This window comes from Coffea eugenioides, chromosome 6 (assembly GCF_003713205.1).
Source record: "Coffea eugenioides isolate CCC68of chromosome 6, Ceug_1.0, whole genome shotgun sequence".
In the NCBI taxonomy this organism is placed as follows: domain Eukaryota; kingdom Viridiplantae; phylum Streptophyta; class Magnoliopsida; order Gentianales; family Rubiaceae; genus Coffea; species Coffea eugenioides.
Genome location: NC_040040.1, coordinates 22,317,546 through 22,344,513, shown reverse-complemented (window position 1 = coordinate 22,344,513; position 26,968 = coordinate 22,317,546). Strand labels below are relative to the sequence as shown.

General features: G+C 34.8%; 2 protein-coding genes across 2 annotated transcripts; one reads left to right on the top strand and one right to left on the bottom strand.

Annotated features, from left to right (window-relative positions):
• Positions 1-14,772: 14,772 nt before the first annotated feature.
• Positions 14,773-18,225, top strand: LOC113776249 (benzyl alcohol O-benzoyltransferase-like). Its single transcript, XM_027321365.1, has 2 exons — positions 14,773-15,247; positions 17,164-18,225. The coding sequence occupies exons 1-2, from the start codon at positions 14,774-14,776 to the stop codon at positions 18,076-18,078; spliced, it is 1,389 nt and encodes a 462-aa protein (XP_027177166.1). The 5' UTR covers position 14,773; the 3' UTR covers positions 18,079-18,225.
• Positions 18,226-23,057: 4,832 nt separating this feature from the next.
• LOC113775888 (GDSL esterase/lipase At1g29670-like) lies at positions 23,058-26,898 on the bottom strand. Its single transcript, XM_027320932.1, has 4 exons — positions 26,468-26,898; positions 25,558-25,791; positions 24,277-24,529; positions 23,058-23,403 (listed from the first exon to the last, which is right to left on the bottom strand). Exons 1-4 carry the CDS (start codon positions 26,867-26,869, stop codon positions 23,171-23,173), a joined length of 1,122 nt encoding a protein of 373 aa, XP_027176733.1. The 5' UTR covers positions 26,870-26,898; the 3' UTR covers positions 23,058-23,170.
• Between the last annotated feature and the right edge of the window lie 70 nt (positions 26,899-26,968).

Genomic DNA, 26,968 nt, shown 5'->3' with positions numbered 1-26,968 from the left:
CTTAGCATCCTTCCTTTCAAGGAAGAAATCAGAATTAAATTACTAATTCTGAATCCCAGGTAAAACCTCAAAAGCCGACAACTCTTGAGACCACCCAGAAAACTAATAACCTAACCCTTAATCCCCTGATCGATGTGGGATTCTTGTGGTAAGGCCAGGGAGGCCTTAGCATCCTTCCACCCTTTCCAAAAGTTGGTAAAATTATCGACGAACGAGAGATATTAGGAGAAAAGGAAAGAAAAGATGAGAAAGCAATTGTGTGGATAAGGTTGGTAGGCCAAAGGCTTGCCGCAAATAGTTTTTTATGCAATCCATAAAACAAGCAATGTTTCCAAGCTTATTAGATGGATATTTTGCTAAACGAAGTGTCGTCTAGCTACCATAGTCATCATGTTTGATGTTCCCGTCTCTTCATATCATCCACACAAAAAAAAAAAAAAAAAATCATCCACCATAAAAATTTTTAAAATTTGCACGATAGTGACACAAGAGCTAACTTTAATTTGTTGCTTTGCTAGCATATCAAAAACATTTTTTTTCTATAAAAAGGAAAATGATAATTATTTCAAATTGGACGAAGGCATCAACAATATTGAACTATCTAATTGGTCCAAAATATTTTATTTTCTTTTGCTGAGAAACTACTTTTTAAGCAAAAACATTTTGGAGAAAATAAATTACATAATTTTAAGCATGAACGAGATGAAAAATGATTGTTTATCCTGTTGCCTTATGTCTATGTGAAGTGATTATTACAAACAAAGGCACATTATTAAGAGAGGGAGAAAATGTACTTTAAAATTATCTTTGTGCATGTAAAGAACTGTGCAACATTTCAGGTAAAGAACACGAATATCAAAAGGGTTATACGAATATCCTCCACAGTAGATAAATCAGGAACGGTGCACAACCAACTCTCCAAAATAAACGAGATTCATCAAGAATCTTAACCCAAGACGCACCCAATAGGACAAGGTATGAGACCCAAACAAAACAACAGCTGTTAAAGTTGATAAAATACGTCAAAAATCTGAATGATGATAATAGCCTTAATAAACCTAGTTATAGGCACACAACCACTGCTAAAAATACGCAAGGAATTGAAAACAATTAGACTAGGAAACTACTTAACTAAAAAGAAACTCTTAAAACATTTAATTAGAATAGGAAATGAAATACTATGAAAAAAGGAAAACGAAGTAAAACGAAGTTACTGTCAGAACGGTGTTCAGCCCCGGTCATAGAGCCGGACTTGGTCTGGTCTCATTCTACATCAGTCCCCTCAACTTCGAAAGAACTCGACCTCGAGTTCCATGGTAAATTCATTACGCATATATGAACAAATAATCCCACAATCCTTCCTCAAAGTTTATAGGGGCACCTGGTTCAAAATAATTGATTTCCCTGAGTCTTATCTTCCTTTGATGAAAGATTGCGAACCATATACACGGAGTACTGCTTGTTTTGAAAAAAGTTCTCTCTAGAGCTACGGTTTAACTCAACAAAACTTGCCAAAATTTCATCATCCAAAGATAAGACCTCATAACTGGCTATCTATAAGGTTGATATAGACCATGTTGAATAAGGGCGCAATCATGAGCAATTCTCCTAGCACGATCACCCTCTTCTCCATGATCCAATGTGTGGTGTGCATTAGCAATCATCACAAGAGAAGTATGCTCTGATACCAACTGACACGGCACGGAAGGGTGATAAATCAAGGAATACACAATCAATTTTTCAAAATAAACAACATTCAATAAGAATCTTAACCCAAGGCGCATCCGATGGGGCAAGTTATAAAACCCAAACAATACAATAAGTATTAAAATTGATAAAATATGTCAAAAGACTGAATGATTATAATAGCCCAAATAAACCTAGTTGTAGGCATACAACCACTACTAAAAATACTAACGAACAGAAAACAATTAGCCTATGAAAGTAATTAACTAATAAGAAACTTCTAAAACATCTAATTAGAATAGGAAACAAAATAATACGAAAACAGGAAAACAAAATAAAACGATATTATTGTCGTGATGAAGTTCGATGCTGGACTTGCTTTGGTCTCGTCTATATTAAGGTGACTTGGTAAATGAGTTTTGACAACCAAAATAATTTACGTAACATAATATTAGTTTCTAAATAATAAAATTACCATAATTTGACCCCAATAAACTACTAAAAACTTAATTTGAATAAAATACTACGCTAAACAATACTATAGAAAATTCTACTTCATAGGCTTGATTTAATATGCCAACATTATCTCCCTTAAATCAAGTTCTCAATCCAAAACGATCCCTAACATTAATATGTCTTGTAAATTCTACAAGCATCAATTTGAACTCTTCATCTTTAAAAGGTTTTGTTGCTGTAATATTTCACGCATCTGGACTGATTCATCTTGTCACTCAATTTGTTTTTGACTTGCTAAAATAATCCATGCTTCTAGATAGGCTGTTTTCATCACACAAATTTAATGTCAATTATTTTAATAATCACAACGTATTTTATAGAATTCTTCTCTGATCTCTATCTTTGCAACATTTTCGGACTAATCTTATAGTCATCTTCATCGACTGGATACTAACCTTATAGTCTAACTCAATCAGCTGACTTTTTTCTGAATAAATCTTGTGACTCAACTCCAAAAGCAGAAGCACCCGAACTAATTCCATTGTTGGGCCAATTCTTCAATTTTCACAGGCATCCCAAAATTAATTTCTTAGACCTAGAGTTCTGGTGCTAGATGTAGAATCCAAAATTTTCATCAAAAAGCTATAGAAGATCAATTTTATAAAACCAATATATATGGGAAGACAATTTATACACATAAAAATATGTGTGGGAAAAAAGGAATAAATCAATAATTTAATATCAATAATGCCATAAGAACAAGCCTATCAAACTTTAACTCTTCTCAGTTGACAAACATATTAAGACTCCCTATTTATAAACTATATGACTTGATAAACAAGTCTTAACAATCACAATAAATTACCTAACATAATATCAGTTTCTAAACAAAAAATTACCATAACTTTACCCCAATCAGCTATATATTAACAACTTTATTTGACTAAAATACTACTATTAAATAATAATATAGAAATTTCTTTTTCTTAGACTTGATTTAACATGCCAATAAAATTTGTAGAACAATCTGAAATGGAATTGATTACTTAAATCCTAGAAACTAGAACAGATGCCCAAAACTTACTTTCTTAAGAGACTAAAGAAGCTCATCTGGCTAGGAGCAGGTACCTTGCTTCAAGGTGAAAATAATTGCATTAGAATTGGATTAAGGAAAAAAAAAAAAACCTAGTTTGAGTTCAGTCTAATCTCTTCATTGGAGACATCCCTGTTGGTTTCTTGAGTTTCGTTGACCTCCATGGTAACATGGTCCAGCCCCTTTTGATACACAAATGACAGTGAATAGTCATCTTTTCTCTGGGAAAATCTCCTCGACGGCTTCTTTTATTGTTTGAATTGGAGGGTTATCTTCTTTTGGGTTCACAATAAGCGAAGCCGCGGAATTTTTTTCCCCCAAAGCTTGAAATTATGAATTGTCTACTCCATTCTCAATATTTCCAAGCATACATGGTAAAAGTGGAAAGAAATTCTTGTCACCATATATACCCTATTTCACGTGCGCTAGGCGTGCCTAATCTGTTAATAGAGCACATCAGCTTCAAATATATATGTTACAATTGTTAAGTTATACAAAGTCTACAAGTTACTTAGGCTATAATTTTCAGCTCAACCATGTAGATGAAAAATTGAAATTCAGTGTATTTAGTTTAAGGGTTTTTTTTTTTTTGGGGTAGGTTAGTTTAATGTTTTTGTTAGTTGAAATTTCATTACCCATCAAGACCTCACCTTTGCTTTCTTGCACATGGGGTATATAAATAGTATTGATTGCAAATATCCTGGTGAAAAAAAATTTATTTTAACAAGACCGTTATTCTTCATTTATTGATACAGCATTCTAGCTAGTTTATAAGAAGCCATTTTAAAAGGAAACCCATCTTAATTTTTAGGTTTATTTAATATAGATAGAGTAAATATTATATACGTTAATAATATATACACTATCATGATTAGATGAATGACACATGAACAAAATTTGAAATTTTAATTCAAATAAATTGTCATGTATTCAATAGTGATAATGCATGTATTATTAATATATAAAAGATTAATTCATATAGATATCAGTCATAACTACGGTTTATTGTGTTTAGTTTGTTGGTTTCCTTTCTTCAGTGTCTACGATGCCTTGTACCATGTGAATAATGAATTCGAATACACAAACATCAAGTTGACAGATTTGGCTAAGGTAAAAAGTTATTATCAGTTATGTACCAACTTAAACTTCAGCGTCTGATTTCTGAAAAGATTGTTATGTTACAACATTTTACCAATTATGCTTTCTAAATTAAGTGCTTAATTACTTACTCTACGTATTCAATCCTTCCTTCCTGAGTTCATGTGGCATTTGCTGCTGCAGAAGAGAATTGTCAAATGTATGCGAGTTGAGGAGAAAAAAGAGTGATCTCCTAGCAAATTTAGTGATCTTGAACAAGGGAAAATTGAGTGTTATTTAGTCTGATTCTCCTTGAATTTTTGAAATCTTGAATGTCTATGCACCATATCAACCTAGTATATGAAATTTGCAAATAGCTGGTCATAAAATGAAATTTTAGAATCAATTAACTCAAAAATAAGTTAGTATATCGAATAAAATTTGATTTAGAGCTTCCATGTAAAGAAACATACTATAACTAGAAGCTCAAGATTAAGAAAAATAAAATTGATTAGTTCGCATCCGTCATTTTTGGGTAAGCTGTAAATTCACTTCTAGGTACATAAGTAAACACTTGATGATTTGCCATTTCTAAGAAAATATAGTAACACACTTTTGCTTTTTGAGAGTATCAGTTCAGGATAGTGGGAGATATATCCAGCCAAAAAGAATGATGAAAGATGCAATTGGCAGCTTAATCTCTGGTAGTGTTTTTTTTTTCCTCAAGTGTGTTTATGTATACACTTACATAAACATATAAACGTACAAGCACACATAGGATCAATGAGAGAATCCACACTCTCATTGCACGTATAGGATGCATGATTACAGGAATTTTATCGGCTCAATTCAACTTGAGACCTCTTAAATTATAAATACACACTCATTTTAATCTTTAAACTTCAGTTTTAGATTAAAAAAAAAAATCTAATTGGACACGTAAAAATCAATTGGTAATTTCTATATTCATTTTTTTAGATAAGCAATTTCTATATTCAAATAGAACAGCAATGGGCTGAAAAAAATTAGTGTTAAGTAGGAGTACTTAACTTTGAAAGTTACAGTCTAAAATCCTCCTGTAATTTTGCACATTACCAAATGACATCCTAAAGTTTCAACATGTCTATATAAACTCTTTGTAGTTTTATGAGAAGTGGAGAGTAGATTGAAAGGTGGTCACAATCTCCCGTTTTATTCTGTGTTAAGGGGCTAAACCCCTCTCTTGTAACCAAAAGAAAAAAAGATTGAAAGCATGTTTGATTATTGTGATCGAACCAGACGCACATGATATGTAATAATCGTATCCACTTAATCTTGTATGATTTCCAAAACTATCCACTTAACTTTTCTACCATTTGGGTGTTTATCCACATAATACTCTCAATATTTTTATGCAAGGTGTTTACACCATTATTTGATTTAGTAATTAAGAAAGAACAATAATGGTATTTCAACTAATAACACCATCAAGGTTATCTTCTATTAAGTTTTGACTTTAAATGAAACCATGATGGGAGTTATGTAGATATTTTCAAACGTTAGATATGCGAAACCACAGTGTTGCCAATTTTGACGAATATGATGCGTGCGCAACCCGTGGAAGGTGTTTGGCATCACTGAAGCTGAAGCTCTTGCCATGGCCGGTTCTTGATCCGTGAAGAATGTTCTCGGCGGGTTACCAGACATGGCTTCTAGAATGGTTTGGAACAACCATTTGTAGGAATCAACACCATCATCATATAATAGTGCAGCACCAAATATTACCATCTGGCGGTGATGATTAAATCCCGGGAAAATGCCCAAAGGACGACATTCCTTGTTTGTTCTAAATGTCGTGTCGAAGGTAACCACCTCTCCAACATATTTGTAGTCTATAGTTATTTGTTCCTCACTATCCAATTGTACAGCAAAGTAAAATGATGGGTTTTCCAGAGGTTGTTGTTGAAAATGTCTGAAAATGGTTCCAGCTTCCCCCAACCTTAAGCTTCTAGAGCGCTTGTTTGGAAGATACCCCAGCTTATTTGCGAGGTTATTGGACTGCTTCAACGATAATGACACAAGCAAGACATCCTGTCTGAGTTTCTGCACGGGGTGTCTTTGTTGCCCTATCCCTTTTATCCTGAAGCCGGAATCCTTCTTTATTACATGCTAACTTCCTTGAAGTTACCATTCCCTATTTATCTTTGTTGCAATATTCTTTTAGAACACCAAATCCAAGAGTTGCTGCATACATGTTATAGAATTTGTAAGATTCATCGTCTGAATCAAGCAATTGTCCATAATAGGGTGTGAAACACTTTTGCGTCATATCAAGCTGGTCTTCCTTGTCTCCCATTTCTGCATTACTCACACAAAGAAAGCACTGAAAAGAAATAAATAGGGCAACAAATTCATGGTACTGAACATGCTTGTAACTGATTGTATTCCAAAAAAAAAAAAGGTAATCTAATAAAGGACATACATTTCAACTAGAGGTTTCAACAAGCCAAATCCAGTCGAACAATGCAATATTCAATCTTGATATGATTTTTTTTTTTTAAAGATCTGGCTTTGATCTTAACTCAAGCTGAGCTAAAACCAATGTGGAATGTGAAAATTTGAGGATGGTGGACTCGATAAGTCTGTTATTAAAAGGGCAAATTATATTTTACTCTCCTATAGTTCAGTATTTTTATACATAATCCCTATATGATTTTAAAAACTATACATAACCCCCTTATAATTTAGATTAAAATGTCAAAGTGATGAAAATGATCATTCATAACGGAACCTTTAACAATATCGAAATTACCCTTGTTTAAAAATTAAAAAGATTGAAGTGACCAAAATATATAAATATAATATAGATGACACACTAATCCCGTATGATTTTATACCTATAACCCTCTTATGATTTAATACTTTACCATATAACCCCCTTATAATTTTCAAAATATACGCATAACCCCTTGTGGTTAATAAATAATTTTTAACTTTATATAGGGGTATTTTTTACATTTTAGACGATTTCGTTATGGATTGTAAATTTCGTCATTTTGACACTTTAATCGAAATCATGAGGGGGTTATGTATAGTTTTTGAATCTATAGGAGGGTTATGTACAAAAATACTAAATTACAGGAGGGTAAAGTGTAATTTGCCCTTATTAAAATTACCTGGTATTCTTGCTAATGTTGATATTAAACAACTCTTTTCTAGATGCTAATGTCTTTTGCAATTTTCCTTCAACCTTCTAATTTTGATGCTGATTTCTTCCTCCTCTTCCTCTTATCGGTTTCTCCCATTTCCCCATTGTCTTCTTTTTCATTTCCCTCTTCTCTCCCTCCCGGGGTAGTAGTGGTTGATATCTTCTGTTTTTCTGCCATTTTTTTCCTGTGATGTATAATGGTATGTGCTTTACATCATTCCCAAAACGAAATCATTGATGATAGTCAATGTATTCGAGATTTTGTGCTCCGACTTCAACACAACAACTTGCCTCTAAGCCAATTCGTAGTCGCTCAAGTTTTTTAAGCTTAATCACCTTAAGATTTGCAAGGCCTACGCAGCCTGAAATTTAATTCCAAAAGATTAAGGAGGGCTCTATTGTTTTTGGTAATTTTATTTAAGGGTAAATTACACTTTACTCCCCTATAGTTTAGAAATTTTTCATGTAACTATCCTATAGTTTTAAAGCTATATATATCTTGACCTTTGTAATAGAATTGATTAAAATATGAAAAATACCCTCAATGTCAAAATCAAAACTATTTGCTATCCATACAATGTTTATCTATGGATTTCAAAATCATATGAAGGTTATTTTAAATCAACATTGTAATATTAGGTCTACACATTTTTCCTATCGACCACACATGCGGTCTACTCTTTCTTTTTTAATGTTATTTTTTTGCTAAAGAAGAACCCAAATGAATTAAAGAGAGATAGGAGGAAAGGTCCATCTAAATCAAGAGAGAATTCTATGCACTCTTTGAATTTTTTTATTGCAAAATACGAAATATGAACACCTAGCCTACATTCCATAAAAGAAATTTAAAATTCCTCGCTGTGGCCAACTATTAATGACAAATTAGCCTTCAGGATAGATTCAGATTTGCCTTCGATAATATGTAGTCAACTCAACTCCTAATGAATCACGGTTCACACGCCAAGAAGCAAAATCTAACATCCAACTATTCACTAAAATTCAACATATATATCCATGCTTCTCAATTTTGGACAAATTCTTGCTGAAATTTTAACGCCTATAGCCAAGATTGAAATGTGCCCAGCATTGTGGGGTACATATTTACTTTCTTCTTATAAACTCTTTGAGCTTCACCATATATATTTTGTTATCATGATTTTGAGGACAAAAAGAAAAAAAAAACAATTCATTACTTTGGTTCCTAAAGTATCTAAATTTAACCAGAAAAGCATATTTGAAGACAATCCTACAGGTGGAAGTCATGTGAACAATAATTGAAACAGTTGAACAAATTCTATCTTGAAAATTAATTACAAAATCATTCATTTGCAGTTTCATATTTGCACGAAAATGTTAGCTTCGATTTTTGGTTGTAAAGTTATAAAAGATGATGGGTTCTTGTTTGCTAGAAATAATAAATAACTGGTGTTGATGGAGCTAAGTATTTTATTCAGTCTTTTAACTTTTAACTAACAGATATTTTAACAAAATATTCAGGCACCAAAAATGATGGAATAATATGAGCCACCTTATATTTATGGAGGGGCATATAAGATAAGTACTAAATAAATCCGACTTTTTTTAACTGTATATATTAACTTACATTTCTTAATCTGTGTAAAAATTGAAATAAGTAATCTTTATAGGATTGAGGGGGGTATATTAACTCTGACATGCTATTTGGTTTATAAAACAACCAAATTCATTTTTTAGCTAAAGTTTGGAGGCTTCCAAATCTTTAACTTTAACAATAATGTATTGGTTCCTCTTTCACATATGTTTGTTTGTGTTTTTTGACCAATTAAGAAACACTTAAACTTGAGGTGGTCGGGCAGCAAAAGTGCAAATCCAAAATGAATTGACTAATCACTACCGCTAGTTAGAGCTCTGAAGAAAATATATACTGCTGCTTAAAAATCGATTTTCAGAAACCAGTTATTGTACCCTAATTACCTTTGTTGGATCGGTTAGAATTGCAATGAAGTGGAAAAGATCTCAATTATACATGGAGAAGTAATTAGAGTAGATGATAACTTACACAACGCAAAAATAATATTCAGATCATAGACACAGTCAGAATTTTTAGCTTAGGGGTGAAAAAAATTTAATACATAACAATACAATTAATGAAACAAAGAAAGTGTATCAAAATATAATACCAAATTCAAAATATTATAACTAGCAACCGAATGCTTTAGATTCTAACCCAAAAAGGAAAAAAAAAGGTTTTGGAAACACATGAAACTAAAAAGTAGTTCAAACCAAAACCATTCATATTTTGTTTCAATTGTTAAGAAGATTTTATTTGGATTGTTAGTAGCATTATTTCGTTCTTGGTATTGATCGTGTGGGATTAATTCTTTAGCCTTTTCAGTTTGCTTAAACAAGTTTTAGGAAATTAGATAGTGTAGAAGTAGTTCATAATGGGGATTTATGTGACAAAATTAAAGAAGCATAGAATTAGGTCCCAATCAGACCATTGAGAGACATAACAATTAATAAATAAATGTCTGTACGTATTGTTAATTGTTATTTCTCGTGCTAGTTCCTTGCAATTAATTAAATTTTGATAATAATTAAAGGGACTAATTCCACTTTGTACTCTTAAACTTGTACCACTTTTCTTGCAATTATTTAAAATTTGATAATAATTAAAGGGACTAATTAATTTTGATAATTAATTAAAGTTATTTTGATATTAAGCCATTGCTCTAAATATAAGATTACATGGTTTTTGAAAGACATTACTGTCATGCATTTCATATTTCTCCATGAATTGGAAATCTTGGTTTTGTTATTGAATACCACCAGACTACTTATCCTTCGGATTGGGGCCCATTTAAAAATATTTGTCATGGATATTAATTACGATTATCATTCACGAGAAAAAAAGAGTGAATAAGCATTTGGGGTTTAGGCCAAAGTATTCTTTGTAGCTTTCTTTATTTTTCTCTTTTCCCCTCACCTGAAAAATGACCGGTCCAATCATTATGCAAAAGATATTGTGTTGGCTGTGGTACATTGGGTACGTTTGATGCCACTGATCAATCAGAGACTTGGCACGCATGGCGCACGTGTGGGATGCATGGTGATAAGATATTCAAAAAAATAATTAAAAAAAACTTTTGGGATGATAATTGAGAAAATATACAATAATAGGAAAGTTCCCTCCCACATCGGTTGGATGGGGTTCTTCAGCTTGGGTTTAAGGTCCATAGAAGTCTCGTCTAGGCACCAATTGGCTGGACGTGGATTTTTTGTGGATCCCCTTTAAATTACTTTTAACTGGGTCATTTAGTCGCTAACTGGATCGTTTAACCGCTGACTTCCTGAGTGTTTCTAATCTAATTGGATGTGTGAGTTTCTGCCTCTTAACAGAAAAAAAATACAACAATAGGAAAGTAGAACGATTCAACAATAATTCTTAGGCAAAAATTTGAGTAGACCCAGTATATGAACCTCATGTGTAGATAGGGTGATTCAAAATTTGCAACACCATCTCACCAATTTAAACATTAAATACACAGTGAAGATGTGAAAAAAATTTGAACCACTAGATCTATTAAACCAAGTCTGTCCAAGTTTTTGCCTAATTCCTTATACACTAAGCCAATTTAGTTCTCTATCTTAAGCCACGGTGAGGCATGATTGCCGTGATATAATTGTCACCTGTTCGAAGTTAATTGAGAAAATTTTTAATTTAGTCCTCCAACCTTTTTACTTCAGTGTATTTTGTTTTCTATTTTTTATGAATTAATATTTTATTTACTAATAGTATAGTAATTTTTTTACACTAACAATTTTTAATGTATGCTACATGTATGCATTTTTTGAAGTTTATATTTAAATTTATATTATGTGACATAATTTAAATATGCTAATATAAAGAAAAAAAATTATCCAATGGTAACGTATAAAAAAGTTATCCATCTTTTGTTTGACAGTACTATTTAGTCCCTCAAATCTTTTTGGCCAATTTCGTCCTCAATGGCATTAAATTGTGTTTTTGCTCACTTTCATGAGCCAACTAAGGTCAATTTAGGAATTACAAGCCCAGTCATAAAAGAGGGGAACAGTACAATCTTTTCATTGTACTCTTGATAAACTTGAAGTGAAACGAAAACCAGTAAAGATCTGTTGTGGATTACACGGAGAGACAGAAACCGGATGACTGGGACAGCAGTTCGGACTTCGGTGACACTTCTTTTAGCAAAAGACAAAGTAAGAGTCTAGCTGTCTTCCTGATAGGCCTACAAACATTACTGCATGTTCCGTAAATGGCATAAAGATCCATTTGAAGTTAGGAAATCACCAATTTAGTACTCCCAACATTTTTACCTCAGCCAGTTTAGTTGTTTATCTTTTATTTGGTATAAATTAGTCCCTTAACTTTGAGTTTTTAGCATATGTCTTCCTTACACGAATTAAATTGTGGTTTTACTCAAAATCTCCTCCCAACCAAAGCAATCGAGGAATTACAAGCCAAGTCTATATCAAAGAGAAGGAAAAAATAAATAAATTTTTTGTTGTATCTTAATATCTAGTAGGAAAACACAAATTCTCCACAACCCAGCAGTTAGAGGTGTCAAATTGGATAATTTAGGCAACTTTGGACGAGTTGAAATGGGTAATGGATATATATGGATAAGTTAAAAAAATGAGTTGAGTAATTAAATTACTCCATTTATTTTAAATGTATTAATTGAATTTGATAGATTACTCAATAATACCTATTTATTAAATATGTATTATTAGATAACCCATTTATACTCATATGTAGGAAGTTAAGATACCCATTTCCAGTTATTTGTGGGCGAATATAAGTAAATTTAATTAAATGAATTTGTTTGTCACCTATGCCAACAACCATGTTACACAATCATTTTTAACATCCTTTCTTTTTGTTTTTTTTTTATCTTTCATCAATATATAATTTTCTTTATATATTTTTTTCTTTATATTGCTCGCTAATAATTTTTTTCTTTCTTTTCTCTAATATCTCTCGTCAATAATTTTACCCAAATAAATAATTTGGAGCCAACTAAGACCCCGTTTGGAACCTGAGTTTTTTGAAAGTTTGTCTAAAATTTTACTGTATTGCACTGTAGAAGTTTTTGAAAAAATTTATTGGTTTATGAAAAACTTTTTTTTTCCTTTTCTTTTTTTTCTTTCTTTTTCTTTTTCTTTCTTTCCTTTTTCTTTTCTTTCCTCTCTTCTTCTTCTTCTTCCTTCCCCCTCCCCCTTCCCTCCCTCGCCATCTCTGCCTCCGACGTTGAAGAACCAGCAGATGCGGTCTGGTACCGCGAATGGTTGTGATTTGGTAGTGCGACCAGATCGCAGCTAGGGGAAGAGGGAGGGTGGCTGGGGAGGGGGAGGGAGAGGAAAAAAAAGAAAAAAGAAAAAAAAACATCACAGAGGGTCGCCGCGCGTCAGGAGCTTTCTTGTTGTCTGTTCTTGGGCTACTCCCCGAGTTGCTATTTGAAAGAGAGACGAAAGTTGACTTCTGTAACACCCCAGTAGGAGAGCATCCCATCTGAGGGCTATCATCCCAGACGTCTGTCATGAGGATCAGAGTCGTTGAGCTCTTGAAAGCTCCTGCGCTACTAGAAGTGCTATTCAAAACCTCTCCCAACGACCCACCTAAAATTGAGGGGAAGTATGGAATAGGTTGGCATTTTCGGAAGGGAGAGGGGGAAGGGGAGGGTAGGAGAGAGGGATATGGAGAGGGAGAAAGGAAAACAAAATTGTTCAGGCTGGAGCGGAAGCAGCGGCAAAGGTAGTGGCCGGCGATAAAGGTGTGATGGATCGGGTGAGGGAGAAAGAAAAAGAAAAGAGGTGTATTAGATATTTTAAAATGTGTAAATTAAAAATTTTGATAAATTTTTTGAATTTATATAGCAAAAGTTATTAAAAAATTAGTAACCTACAAACTTACAAAAAAACTAAGGTTCAAACAAGGTTCCAAGCAGGGTTAAGTTTTGAGATAAACAAAAACTTGGATGGATAGATACGATCTACGACTGGTGCATAAATGGGCTGGTGCCCACATTATAATAATTCCAATCTCCCATCAGATCAAAGTACAGGCTTTAGCTTTGTTCATCTGCAACATCTGCAACATCCACAGCTTTGTTCACAACATGGTGTCCTGCAATTCAGCATTGGGATTACAAGGGACAAGCACGAACCATGGGTAGGCATTGGAATCTGTCTAATAGGAGGAGCTCAGGAAACACACACAGGTTGGGCAATGCGTGAAACCAGTTCAGGATCTTTCTTGCTGGATGAAGCATTAGCTCTAAAATTGGCAATGTGTAAAGTTGCTGAAATGCAACACAGAGTGGTCCAATTCCAAGTGCAGAATCAGCAGCTCCTCAACCTTATTCAATCCAAACAAGCGCGGGATATCAGATTAGCAACTGTGGTGGAGGATATTATTCAACTTAGACTTTTGTTTCATATATGCTCCTTTTGTCTAGTTCAAAATGATAACTATCATCTAAGCTCCAAGCTTAGTACTTATGCTTTAGGCATTACTTTTGATGAGGAACTTTTGTTTCCTTAGTGGTTAAATGACCGCTTGTATAGTTTCATCGAGCCTTTGTTCGTACTTGTACATCTTTTGAAAAGGAATACAATCATATATCGTTTTGAAAAAAAAAAAAGTATTAGGTAAAAAAAAAAGTACAGGCTTTAGATTCCTCGTCACAGTTCCAAATCCTGCTTTACCTTCCATGCGTACCCCAATCATTACCACGCCTTCATTAAAATCACTGCTCCCTTCCTATCCCAGTCATCATCACCGTATTGTCCTCCACACATCTTCATTACTTCCTCTACCTTCCCTCCCCAAAAAATTGTGACCATTCCCTTCCTCCTCTATGCCTCCACCACCATTCTCCTTCTTCATGATTTCCTTCCATCTTTCATTTCCTGAGATGCTTTAGGGTTTTAACTTTTTTAGGGTCTATACAAGTTTTTGTCATTGTATCTTCCTTCAGGCACTTGGTACTGCTACTACTGATTTGAAAAAGGGGGAAAGAAAAAACCATGCGGGAAAGAAAGGAAGAAGATATCCTCCTCAAACTATGATCAATTTTCATTAGCAGTTAGCAAGAATACTACCTGTACAGTTGTACTCACTTTTTTCTTCCTCTGCGCCTGACTGTCTATATATATTATATACATACATATACTTGATCAAAAGCATTTTCATTGATTAATCAGTACAGTACGCACTACGCAGTAGTAGTAGTTTGTTTGTGGGCAGTAGAATGGGATCCGTATCAGCATCATCAAAGTCTTTGACATTCAGGGTGACTAGACAAAAGCCTGAGCTGGTCCGTCCGGCCAAATCCACTCCTCGGGAATGCAAGCTCCTCTCCGACATCGACGATCAAGAGGCTCTTCGGATTCAAATCCCTTTCATCCAATTTTACCGTAACCGCGATGATCCTGGCATTAATGAGAGCAGGAGGAGATCAGACCCCGTGAAGGTGATCAGGGAGGCTATTGCAAAGGCTCTGGTGTTCTACTACCCGTTGGCAGGGCGTCTCAGAGAAGGCCCTGGAAGAAAGCTGATGGTTGAGTGCACGGGAGAGGGTGTTCTTTTCATTGAAGCCGATGCAGACGTGACGCTGGAGCAGTTTGGGGATGCAATTCAGCCTCCATTCCCATGCCTGGAGGAGCTCCTCTATGACGTTCCTCACTCTGGAGGAATCCTTCACTGTCCTATAGTGCTTATACAGGTACAACCCTACAACTGTACGACTCTTTTCTTTTTTCGGTTCGTGAGCGCCAGCACTTCTTCCCTGTTTGTCATGTCACATAGATCTTGCCTAGATTCTTCCAAGTTTTTCCAAAGAAGGGGTAAGTTGATAGTTGAATCACTTGGCAATACTACCTACTTTCTTTTAATTATAGAAAAGTACTACACTCTTTTTGGTATTGAATCCATGGTTCTAATTCACTTGTACTTTGACACATCATTTAGTAGTTTAAACTTTTAAAATAATTTTAAAATTGGTAACCCTTATTCTATATTTGATAGAGAATTTAATCTCACTAGTACATTAGCTAAAAGGGACAGTAAAACTCCCCTTAATTATATAGTGCTTCTTTTATCAATACTACAAAAGAAACAGAAGAATGTTCGTTAGGAAAAATTACACCACAGACAATCAAATCTTTGGTTCCTTACAAGTAAAACCTTATTTCTCATTGTTATAGCTCTTTTAACTTGTTGGATGTGGCATTCACTACCTAGACTATAAAGTATAAAGCAAATTATAAAAAAAAAAAAAGGGAAGAAGAATATAAGAGCCCATTTGGATTGGAAATTTGCATGTAAAAATTTTCGAAATATTCTCCTAAATTCTTTATTTTGTTCTTTTTGAGCGCCCTTTCAATCAAGGCTCCAAAAAATAAACTTCCAAGAAGGTGGGTAGGGGGATTAACATGTACTACTATTTGATGGAGCCTCAGCCCACAGGAGGACAAGCTTGTGGCATGTAGGCAAATGGACGGGACTGGTTATCAGGTTTGGTTGCATCTAGACTGTCGGCTGTGTTCAAAATAATGCCCCGCAAGTCGGCCTGGCCTTAACCACCAGCCTTTGGTCTGGTGGCCACGTCAAACCTTTAAGGCTCGGACCTTGCCTCCTACCAATTGTCACGTTATAATGTGAATTTGGTTCAAAAAATCCAGGCAGGTGCACTACGCATCCGTTTGATCCGGTGGTGATTCAGTAATCTTCGAGTTACTCCTGGACCTCCTTAAGTCCACCCCCTCCCCCTAATGTAGGATAGATTAAAATATACTACAGTTGTCATCTCCGAAAAAAAAAAAAAATTGGTCTGGCCTTATTCACCACCCAATCATTCAGGCAGTTGGCACTACTATATTTTGTTCTTACACTTCCAATCAATTACTGAGCACCAGTAGGAATGATGTAAAATGTCTCCACAATTATTGTATGAAAAATGTTACTATCGTGATTCAGAGTAACAATTTAGATGAAACTTATAGGTAATTCTGTCAGAGAATTCGTAGGAGCTGATCTAATAGGGGTTTCTACCCCCCTTTTGATTTCTTGCTAAGGTGCTCTAGCCTTCCCTACGTACCCAAAAAAACAAAAACTTTAAGGTAGATTATAAATTCTTAATTATTATGAGTAGTACTACCTCTGTCCCATATATTTAGTCATGTTTGAAGATATATACTTTTTCTGCATAGTATACTCCATTAAAAAATTTTTGCTTTTGTTCCACTTTTAGCTTTAATCATGTGCTAGTCAAAATAAAAAGTAAAAAGCAATCTTATCATATTTGTCTTTATGCAGCATTATAAAATAGTTAAAAATGTCAAACATGACAAACATTTAGCCAAAAAAAAAGTACAATACTTTTAATAGGACGGAGGGAGTAATTAAAAGTCATGTTAGTGGTTAATAGTGTACTATTTTCATATTAGAGTCTTGTTTACTATCAAATTCAAGATTCAAATCCATTACTAGCAATTAGGGGTGAAAAGAGTGTGGAGAGAGATAAGAAGATTAAAAAATAAATAAATAAATAAAAATAAAAACTAATTAACTAGTTAAACTATAATATTCACCCATCATATGTATATAATGGTAATGGTATTATCATACAACGTAACACAGGTAACTCGTTTAAGATGCGGCGGTTTCATCTTCGCACTACGCATGAATCACACCATTGCTGATGGTGTTGGAATCGCTCAATTCATGAATGCTGTGGGAGAAATCGCACGGGGAGCGTCCGCCCCATCTATACAGCCAGTATGGCAGAGGGAGCTCCTGTATGCTAGAGACCCGCCAAGGGTGACGTGCACCCACCACGAATACGACGAGGTAGTCGTCGATACCAAGGGAACCATCGTTCCCCTGGACGACATGGTCCATCGCTCTTTCTTCTTTGGTCCGGCAGAGGTCTCAGCTCTGAGAAAATCCATCCCTCTTGACCTCAGTCACAAGTGTTCGACGTTTGATATTCTGACAGCCTTCCTTTGGCGCTGCCAAACCATCGCCCTCCAATACGATCCCAACGAGGAAGTCCGCGTGATCTGCATTGTTAATGCCCGCTTCAAGTTCAATCCACCCTTGCCCCAAGGATACTACGGCAATGCCATAGCATATCCAACGGCGCTGACGACGGCCGGACAGCTATGTGAGAAGCCTGTGGGATATGCAGTGGAGTTGGTGACCAAGGCCAAACGTGTTGTGACGGAAGATTACATGAAATCTGTGGCTGATTTAATGGTTATCAAAGGGAGGCCTCGTGTCACTCTGGTGAGGACTTATCTTGCATCGGATGTTACCCGGGCTGGGCTCAATGAGGCGGACTTTGGTTGGGGGAAGCCGGTGTATGGGGGGCCGGCCGAAGGTACTGTGGCCAGCTTTCACATACCCTTCAAGAACAAGAAGGGGGAGACAGGAAGAGTAGTTCCTATTTTTCTACCAGGTCTTGCATTGGACAGATTTGTGAACGAGCTGGAAAACTTCTTTTTGAGCCACAATGTGAGGCCCCATTTCCGCCGTACCACATCGAGACTTTGAGGAATGAAATAATCAGTTTGAAGGGTAAATTACGGTAATGTGACCTCCTTGTAGTTTTATCAATTATTATCGCATGATCTCCTAAAGTTTTAAAATATCCACTTTACCCCCTTATACTTTTATGTAAAGTGAAGGCTTGTGGAAAATAGCTATGTAATGTTATTAGTTGAAATATCACCAGCGCCCTTACTTAAAGCTATTGATTACTGCTGCTGCTGCTAGTTTAATGTAGTATTATATAAAATAATTTTGCTTATCTTCACTGCTTTGTATATACTTGTGCTCGTGCATAATTTGTGCTAATATTATTGGTTTTGATGATACAAATTTCCTGCGGCCTTTTTCTCACAGAATTTGTAAAAGCCTCCAATTTTTTCCAGTTCCAAGTAAACCAAATGTAAATTTTCTCCATTTTTTTTTTTTATGAGCATGCCAATACATTTTTTTGATGATTGGTCCATGGTTGTTCGTGAAGCAATGCTAAAATTTGTCATTTCTATGGAGGTGATACATCTTCTTGCAATGATGATTGCCGCCACTGAAACGCCATGGAAAGCAATTAAGGAACAAGAAAGAATGGCAATGGCTTCTGCCAACTCCGACAGGGGAGGATAGCTTTTGTGGAAGTTGCAGAAAGCCACCAACAAAGCCACTAAGACCTCGAGCAAGATCAAGGGAAGAGCCATCTTTTATTTTAGTACATGATATAGGTTATCTATACCCTCGTGCAAAGCACGAGCTGTACTTCAGTTTGTAACAGAAAATTCAACACAGTATCAAGGAAAGAGCCAATCTTTTAGTTCGTAAAAGAAATTAAAACCCTGGAAAGAAGCTCTACTTACTATCAGCACAAAAACTCTTTTGTTGGTGCCTGCCTCAGACTGAAAGGTATGCCCATAAGGATTGGTTGGCTCTGAAGGACCATTATGGGAACAATTGATAGAAGGATTCGTTTCAACAAATCTTGGATCACTAGGTTCTCAATCTTTACATTCTGTCTCAGTTATCAGTGACAGAGAAGCAGAGGAAGTCCCATTGATAGTGTTTGGATGATCAGCTTGCAGGATTCACTCATGCATGAGATATATTCATGTCAGATACTAACAAGAACAGAGCAGAGGAAGATACGATTAACATATATGTTGTGTATAATTTTGATGCATAACTGTATTATATTGCTGTGTCGAAATACATGAAATATTAAATTAATATATATATATATAAACTTTTCTTAAAACATAATAATATAATGTGATTGTATACTAAGGGTTAAATAATGTTACAAGCACAATAATCGCACTGAACTAATTAAAACGAAACCATACTAACCCTGTCCAAGAAGAACCACATTTCATTACCAGTGCTGAAATTAGGCTTCACTTCTATTAGAAAGCAAACTGATTCTGCTAGCAGAAATGGGCAGACTTTGATAACAACAATTGGCAATCACATTGAGCTAATTGGAAGAAAGTTGAAAAACAGAGACAGACTTAAGTTAAACAGTGGAACCCAAATAAGCAAATCAAGCAAAGAAATTGAAAAATAAGATAACAACAATTAGCTATTGAAACTGATTAATCAACCAGCTGAAGCAAATGTTTGTTGACATTAAGTGTCAATCACCATCCCAAAGTAAAAATTGTACAGATATGTAGATGAAAAGGATGCAGCATCACTAAAACACTCGTATCAGTAGCTCTATATATGATGGACACAATCACAAATGAAATGTCTTTCATGAATCAAGACCAATTCAAATGAGCAAAACCATCAGAAAACCAAGAACCAAAAACACGAGTATCCAACGGCGTTAAGAAAAGACTTGGGAGAAAAACACGCTATTATTCCTTCTCTCAGGCACTTATACACACATCTATCTTTTAAGTCTCTGTCGCATACGTGTTTTCTATATTAGGTATGTACAGCTGATTAGGATTAGAAACTAATATTTGAAAAAGGAATTCAATACTCTTTCTAGAACCAAAAAGAAAAAGCAAATTTTTCACTGAACTATGGTCCTAGTACTAGTCCATTTTTTATCTTGGTATGTCTCATTCGTACTTGTTTATGTATAATTGATTCATTGATGCTAAAATCAGAAGCTTTTTATGCATGAAGGGGTCACAATCCAAAAGGAGTAATTAATCTGGTATTCGAGATGTTCATCCACGTGGATTGCTTTTTTCGTGCTCAAACCCTCAAGTTTCAAGTGGGCTTTAACCTTATTAATTTTCCCCTTTAATTAATCAATAAGCACAAATCAACAAAAATTCCAAACAAACATATGCGAGAGAGGGTGTTGCTCTAATTCAAAGAATGCAAATTCCAACTGTTGTAAGATGCAATTTGCATATAGCTCACCTGATAGCATTTTCTTTGTATCCCATATCAGTGCCTCGAGAACAATACACAGGAAAATTGTTGTGAAAAGGTCATGATCAACTATAAGAAGAATCGTGCATGGTTTGTGCTAATATTGGTGTTAAAACTTGATACAAAGTTTCCAAAGCTTTTTTCTTGCAAAAGTTTCGAGTCTCTTCCAACTTTTTCCAATTCCGGGCAAACCAAAAGTAATGGATTTTTGTGATTTTTTGGTGCACTATGCATTTTAATTTGCCAAAGAGTGCTGAAATTTCTCATAGTTTGTAGAGGCGATGCACCTTTTTCGCAATGAAAATTGCCGCTATTGGAACACCAAGGCAGGTCAAGAACAAGAAAGAATGGCAACGCCTGATATGGATGTCAACATAGAGCAGAAACCCTAGCCGAAATTGCAAATATATATATATATATAACGCCAGCAAAGAACCTCCAACCTGAAGCAACTTCACATATTTACACATAAAGCATCCTTGTTGTTGTCAGTACTTATGAATGGTGATCTAAAACCCTGTGCAAGGGAGCATTAGTTAGTTTGTATCATGAATGTCAATCAGGAACAATTTTCTCCAAAGTTAACAATAGATTGAGTCCAATAAATTGTGCAAGGGGATAAAAAAGTTTGGACGAAAATTTAGTTTGTAGTTAAACATATGCTTTCTGAAAAAATTACCACTATTGCTATGAAAACTTAAAAAATGACTTGCTATAAAAGCTTATATAGGAATTTCCCCCTAACTTCATACTTGGACTTTATTTGCACCCGCAAACTGTAATTTGTAGACACATTATTATTTCTAATTTGGTTATAGGTTTCATATAGGTGTTATTAAGCTGAAGTAGAAGGCAACAAACTTGTTCATATCTGGTACGTGGTTTTTACAATCCTATTAAAGGTATTTATAAACTAAATGTAGTTATGATTTACAATTTGTGGAGGACATATATATACATTGCACCAATTAATTGATGTAATATATGAGTTGATTGCTAGAATTCTCTATTTTGCACTATTCAAACATTCATGCTAGCTTGACATAGATAGAGGAAATTAAACTAAGAGAAGAGCAAGAACGATTGTTACTACATACATTTCTAACCAGTATAGTGGAACAACTCTTGTGCGTATTGTAATACATGAAAAGTTGCTTGTACAACTTTGCAATTGAAAAAATGTTATATTTAGTAAACATTCATGTAAGTTGCATAATAGTTATGTGGCGTTCTACAAATAGCAAATTGTGCAAAGTTTGGACCACGAACGGCCCTAGACCGTCCAAGCCCTCAGTCCAGGAAAACCACCCTCTACTTTAACCAATTTTGTGGTCAAGAACAAGCTTTAATAAAGTGTATATGACAAAGAGTACTTTAACGTCTATGAAATCAAATGCTACTGTCTATTTTCAGAAGGATATGGTTCACTCATATAGATGGACAATTTTAATCTACTACTTGTTTTTAAGGCTAGCAATAATAAATATCCTTATACTATATAAGAATGGATCGTAGTCAAAAGGGACTTTGAATTTCAATCGCATGGATAAGAATTTTTTTAAAAATATAAAATATTGTGTTATATTTTTAAAACTTTTGATACAATTGAGAACAATATGTGATTGAGTATGTTTACCGAAATGTCTTGATTTTGATACATTTAAAACTTTGATTTATGAAGAACTTTGGAAACTTTGAAATCTCAACTTAATTGTTTATGAACTTGCGTATCAATATATAGTGTGTGCTTTTCCCATTAGTTCTTTATTATTAGGCATGTCATTCTAGTCGGAAAATTATTGGTTTATATAGGGTCCAATTTTATAAAACTCGAATCCAAACTCAAGCCATTACCATGGGAGTTGCTGAAGAAAACTTTTTCCTCCATGCAATAGAATCAATCATGAGCCCTCCTGCTAATTATGGACAAAATTTAGGCTAGTGAAATACCACAGGAGGTCGACCAAAAAGACCTAGTACATTAAATAATATTTACCCAAGTTTGTCCAAAATATATTTATTGTAAGATTGATGCTCTTTGACAAAATTGTGGCCTCTTAATAGATGCTTGGGCTTTTTCCCCTCCTACAGGGATCTAAAAACATATAATGAAAATGGGGGAGGAGACTAGTGCCTTCTTTCATGAAAGAGAACCTAAAGTCTTGGGCTCTATTCAGATACCATAAAAACGAGGGTGTGAAGGTCCAAAAACGGGAAAAAAGACGAATATGGTTTTGTCCAACCACAATTGCGATAACTCAAAGATCTTTTTAGTTTCATGTCTCAATTTTCTACACTTCTATCGTCAGATGCTTAGTAGGGTTTACGTTCTTAAATTGCTTCTGAATTTTTTGTTTCCATTAAAACCATAGAATTCGTGTCGATTCAATTTTATGAATAACCTTGTTAATAGAATCAAAAATCTTGAACTTTTTTTTTGGTGGTAATGAGGGCAGATGGTCAATTTGACAGAAAATTCGATGATTGGACAAAATCCGATCATCAAAATCCTCTCGTTTTCTCATCTTATCTTGTTCTCATTTGCCTTCCCCATTTCCACACCTTCATAAACAGGTTGCGGGGAAAAAAAATTGCATAAACAAAGAGGCACAAGCTCCTTTTATAGAAGCTAATTAATCATAACAAATCCATACATAAGTCTCTGAAACACTGCCAGTTGATAATATTACAATACATACCATACCATACAGGAATATCTTTAAATTTGGGAGAGTTGCTTAATATTCATGGGGTAGACTTCAGCTCTGGAGTTGGAATAATATGCCTTATTTGCGATGACAGCATTTACAGTTTCAGTAGGATGCAGCCCATCAAAGAAAACGTTACTTCTCCTATTTGAACAAATTGATCCACCTCTCTTGCAAAGAGTTCCAGTCCCACCTTCTTCTATCGATGGCACTTTGCAACAAGCATTTTTGGCATCTTCGAAACCTGCAGATTTGATGCTTGCAATTTTGTAGATGTTTGGAAAAATTAATTTCATGCATATATGAACAAGTACTCCATATTGTATTAATTGGTCCAAAGGAAGAAAGGGAGAAAAAAACCACACAGACACACCCTTGAGGATTTTGAGCCAACAGCAAGCTAAGTTAAGAATTAATTAGTTGGAGGCTACCAAATTAAACAAAAGGACTCAATGTTCATGATGAATTAGACATTGGAAAAGGTTTCTCTAGCTACCAAAGGTACCATAAATGTTAGGATAAATATCTATTTACTCCCCTATGATTTCACGTATAACCAACACAACACCGTTAACGTTTTAAAATAAGCACATAGCCTCCATGATTTTATGTAAAGTGAAAACTAGATAGAAAGCAACTCTTTTACGGTGAATCGGCTCTAGAAACACACGTGCTAAATTGATAATATCCGCTTAAATTCTCTACTGTTTTATACTTAGGATTTTATGCAAGGTGGTTAGTCCCCATTCTGTTAAGTAAGGTCAAAGCTATAATTTTAATTGACAATGTTGTAGAGGTTTGATTCTTTCAAATATCTACTTTACAAAAAATTATAGAGAGTTATTTGAATACTTTTAAACATTAAAAAGTTCAAGACAAAACCACGATGGCATGCTATGGAGATACAAATACCTGTTACATGTATCATAAACAATGAGGGGCTTGCGATGGATAATTGATATAGCATATGTGTTTTGAACAAAATTCCATGCATATGTTGCACGGTTTAATTTCGTATAGTGCAAGAGTACAGAGACACAGAGAAAAGTTATCACTGAATAGTGTAACGTTGCCATTGGCAAAAGATAGTGTGTTATAATAGAGACAGGAAGATTACCTTTTGATGACGGCTCTTTTATGATATCCCTAACAATTTTGTACGAGTTAACATAAACAAGCTTGGAAGCAGGCAATTCTAGTTGGATTTCATCCACCATGGCCTTCAGGTTGGTGTTAAAAAGATGAATAGCTCGATTTACACTTTGTATGCAACGTTCATGCATTGGAATCATGGTCCTGGCCATTGGGGTGCATCCGTTTGGGTTCACAGACATGAGTACGAACTTTCGAGCTCCCAAATTATACAGCCTCTGATTTGGTTTTAAAAAAAAAAGAACGACCAATTACTAAGTCAAATCATAATTACAAATCGTTGTTCTGAAAACTGATTAGATGAAAGACATATATATAAATGGATTAAATTCACTTCTCATTGTTAGAGTAAACTTTCTGCTTAATTTGCACGTTCATGTGCCTTGCAATTTGGTCTGTATTGTCAATGAAGTTGATATAAAAGGGGTAATTGCTTTACGGGTGCAAAGTTGAACAAACCCTCCATAAATTTCAAAATGATCGTACCATATCAACTTTTTTCTTTCTACTTCTTGAATGAAAAAATGACCCCTCTGGCATGATATAGAAATATTCCTCTACTTCTAGAAGAGAGCTGGGACAACTGCATCAATAAGTTAGCATGATATAGCTCTAGAAGTCCCCTCTGGCTCTGCCTCAAACGATTGTGTAAGCCAACCCGATGACCCATTCATGAAGCTAAGAAGCTTTCATTTGGAGTCATTATTGATAATATCGTCCAATTTTTTACACTAAGCCTATATTATTTCCGGAATGACATGTTTAATTTCTGATCTTTCGAAACGGAAGCACCCCTTGAAAAAGGTGAGAAATAACTACCAATACCATGATGTATTCCTTGATTCTAACTTGTATTTTTATCCAAGTATACATTGTTCGAAAAATATTTCTACTACAAAAAGTAAAAAAAAAAACATTAATTACCAAATTATCATCATAAAGTGCATTATTCTCAACTACTTTCACTTTAAAACTCCAAGAATTAAAGACCTTCTGTTCAAATCTCCCATATACCCTTTTTGCTCCTCTGTTCCGAAAATATTTTATTAAAATGAACATGCATATATAGCATAAAATCTAAAGGTAATTGATGCACTAATATGCAATTACGTGCCCAATCCGAGTGCTAAAATGGGAATGATAACGAGGGACAATCATTTATTGTGCCTTTTCTTTTCCAGACAGGATTTCTCTTTTTTTTTTTTAATGTTGTATTAATGTTACTTGCCAAGCCATTAAAAGGTACCTTAAGTTGACGAGAGAGAGTAGTAGTCAACTTTGTAGTGAATGCTTCAAGACTGACATTGCTGCTGTCTTTGTCTCTGCTCAGGAAGTAATTAAATGTGTAATCGTTTCCTCCGGTTCCAACCACAAACAAGTAGTGGGCTAGTGATTTCCCAAAATCTTCCCCATTCCCGAATTCAGGAAGTGTCACATTCTCGAAGTTTTCTATCTGCTTATTCAAGCTGAAAACCTGGCCCTGGAATCCATAACATTAAAGAGCAAGTTTTTAATCAATTCTATTTTGCATGATCATCCACCAAATGCATAGAAGAAGATGCAGTTTGATCATATATCGAAAAACTAAAGCCTTCATGACTGATCATCTCGAAATCAAGACTCTTTTTATGGCTTTTCAACTTTTGTAATTGGCAATTAGTAAAAGGAAATATCAAAATGTTTGTATCAATAAGGACAAATCTATATATAGGCTACAAAAGAGAAAATAACGAGTGGTACAGATTTTGCTGCCTAAAAAGAAAAGAAACAAGAAAACTGCAAAAAAAAGTGCATTATTAACAGCAATAAGAAGATACACAATCGGATGAAATTGCTAATATTGTGTCTATGTTATTTAGGGGACTTTGACTGCAGTTTGTAAATCCATCATTTGATAATGCACTATGGAGTTCTTCGACATGCAAGATAGACTTCTAAACAAAAGAAGGCTACCTTTGGACCTGAACTCCAATCCCACTAAACTTTCCAAAAATGCAATATTTCTCCTCTTTCCTATGTGTAGATGGTAACTCCACCGCATAAAACTTCAGCAGAGCAATTTAGACACCAAAAAATCAATTCATATAAACCAAATAGGAGAAGAAGCTTGTTGAAATTAAAAAAAAAAAGAAAGGCTAGCTGGAGGTTTTTCTTACTGCAATTGCACCAGTTTCATCTAATATCCCAGAAGCACCAGATGCATAATTTACACCATAAAGGATCCTTCTCCCCTTAGTTGTGGGATCTGCGAAAGGTGGAATAAAAGTCGGAAGTTTTAGCAATTCACCGAGAAGGTCGACCACATTCTTCCCGTTGGTGAATCTCCCAGTAGAACCAAGAGGAAAATCTACTCCATAAGGGAAATAGTTGGCCTTAGCTAGTGAGTTTGGAAGGAAATTGTTATTGCCATTATCAACAAGGGAACTTCCAAAGACAAACATCCCTCTAATTTTAGGATCATTATTTGCTGACACCTTTCCGTAGCTGCTGCAAAGATGAAGGCAAACAATGACAAAAAAGGCAAAGGAAATTGAACCCTTTGATGGTTTTGGCGCCATTATGCTGAGATTAGGTGCTGAGGTTTCGAGGTTTTGTCTAGGATAGTATGAATGAATTTTTTTGTGGAGAGTGTACAAGGTATTAATAGGACTAAAAGC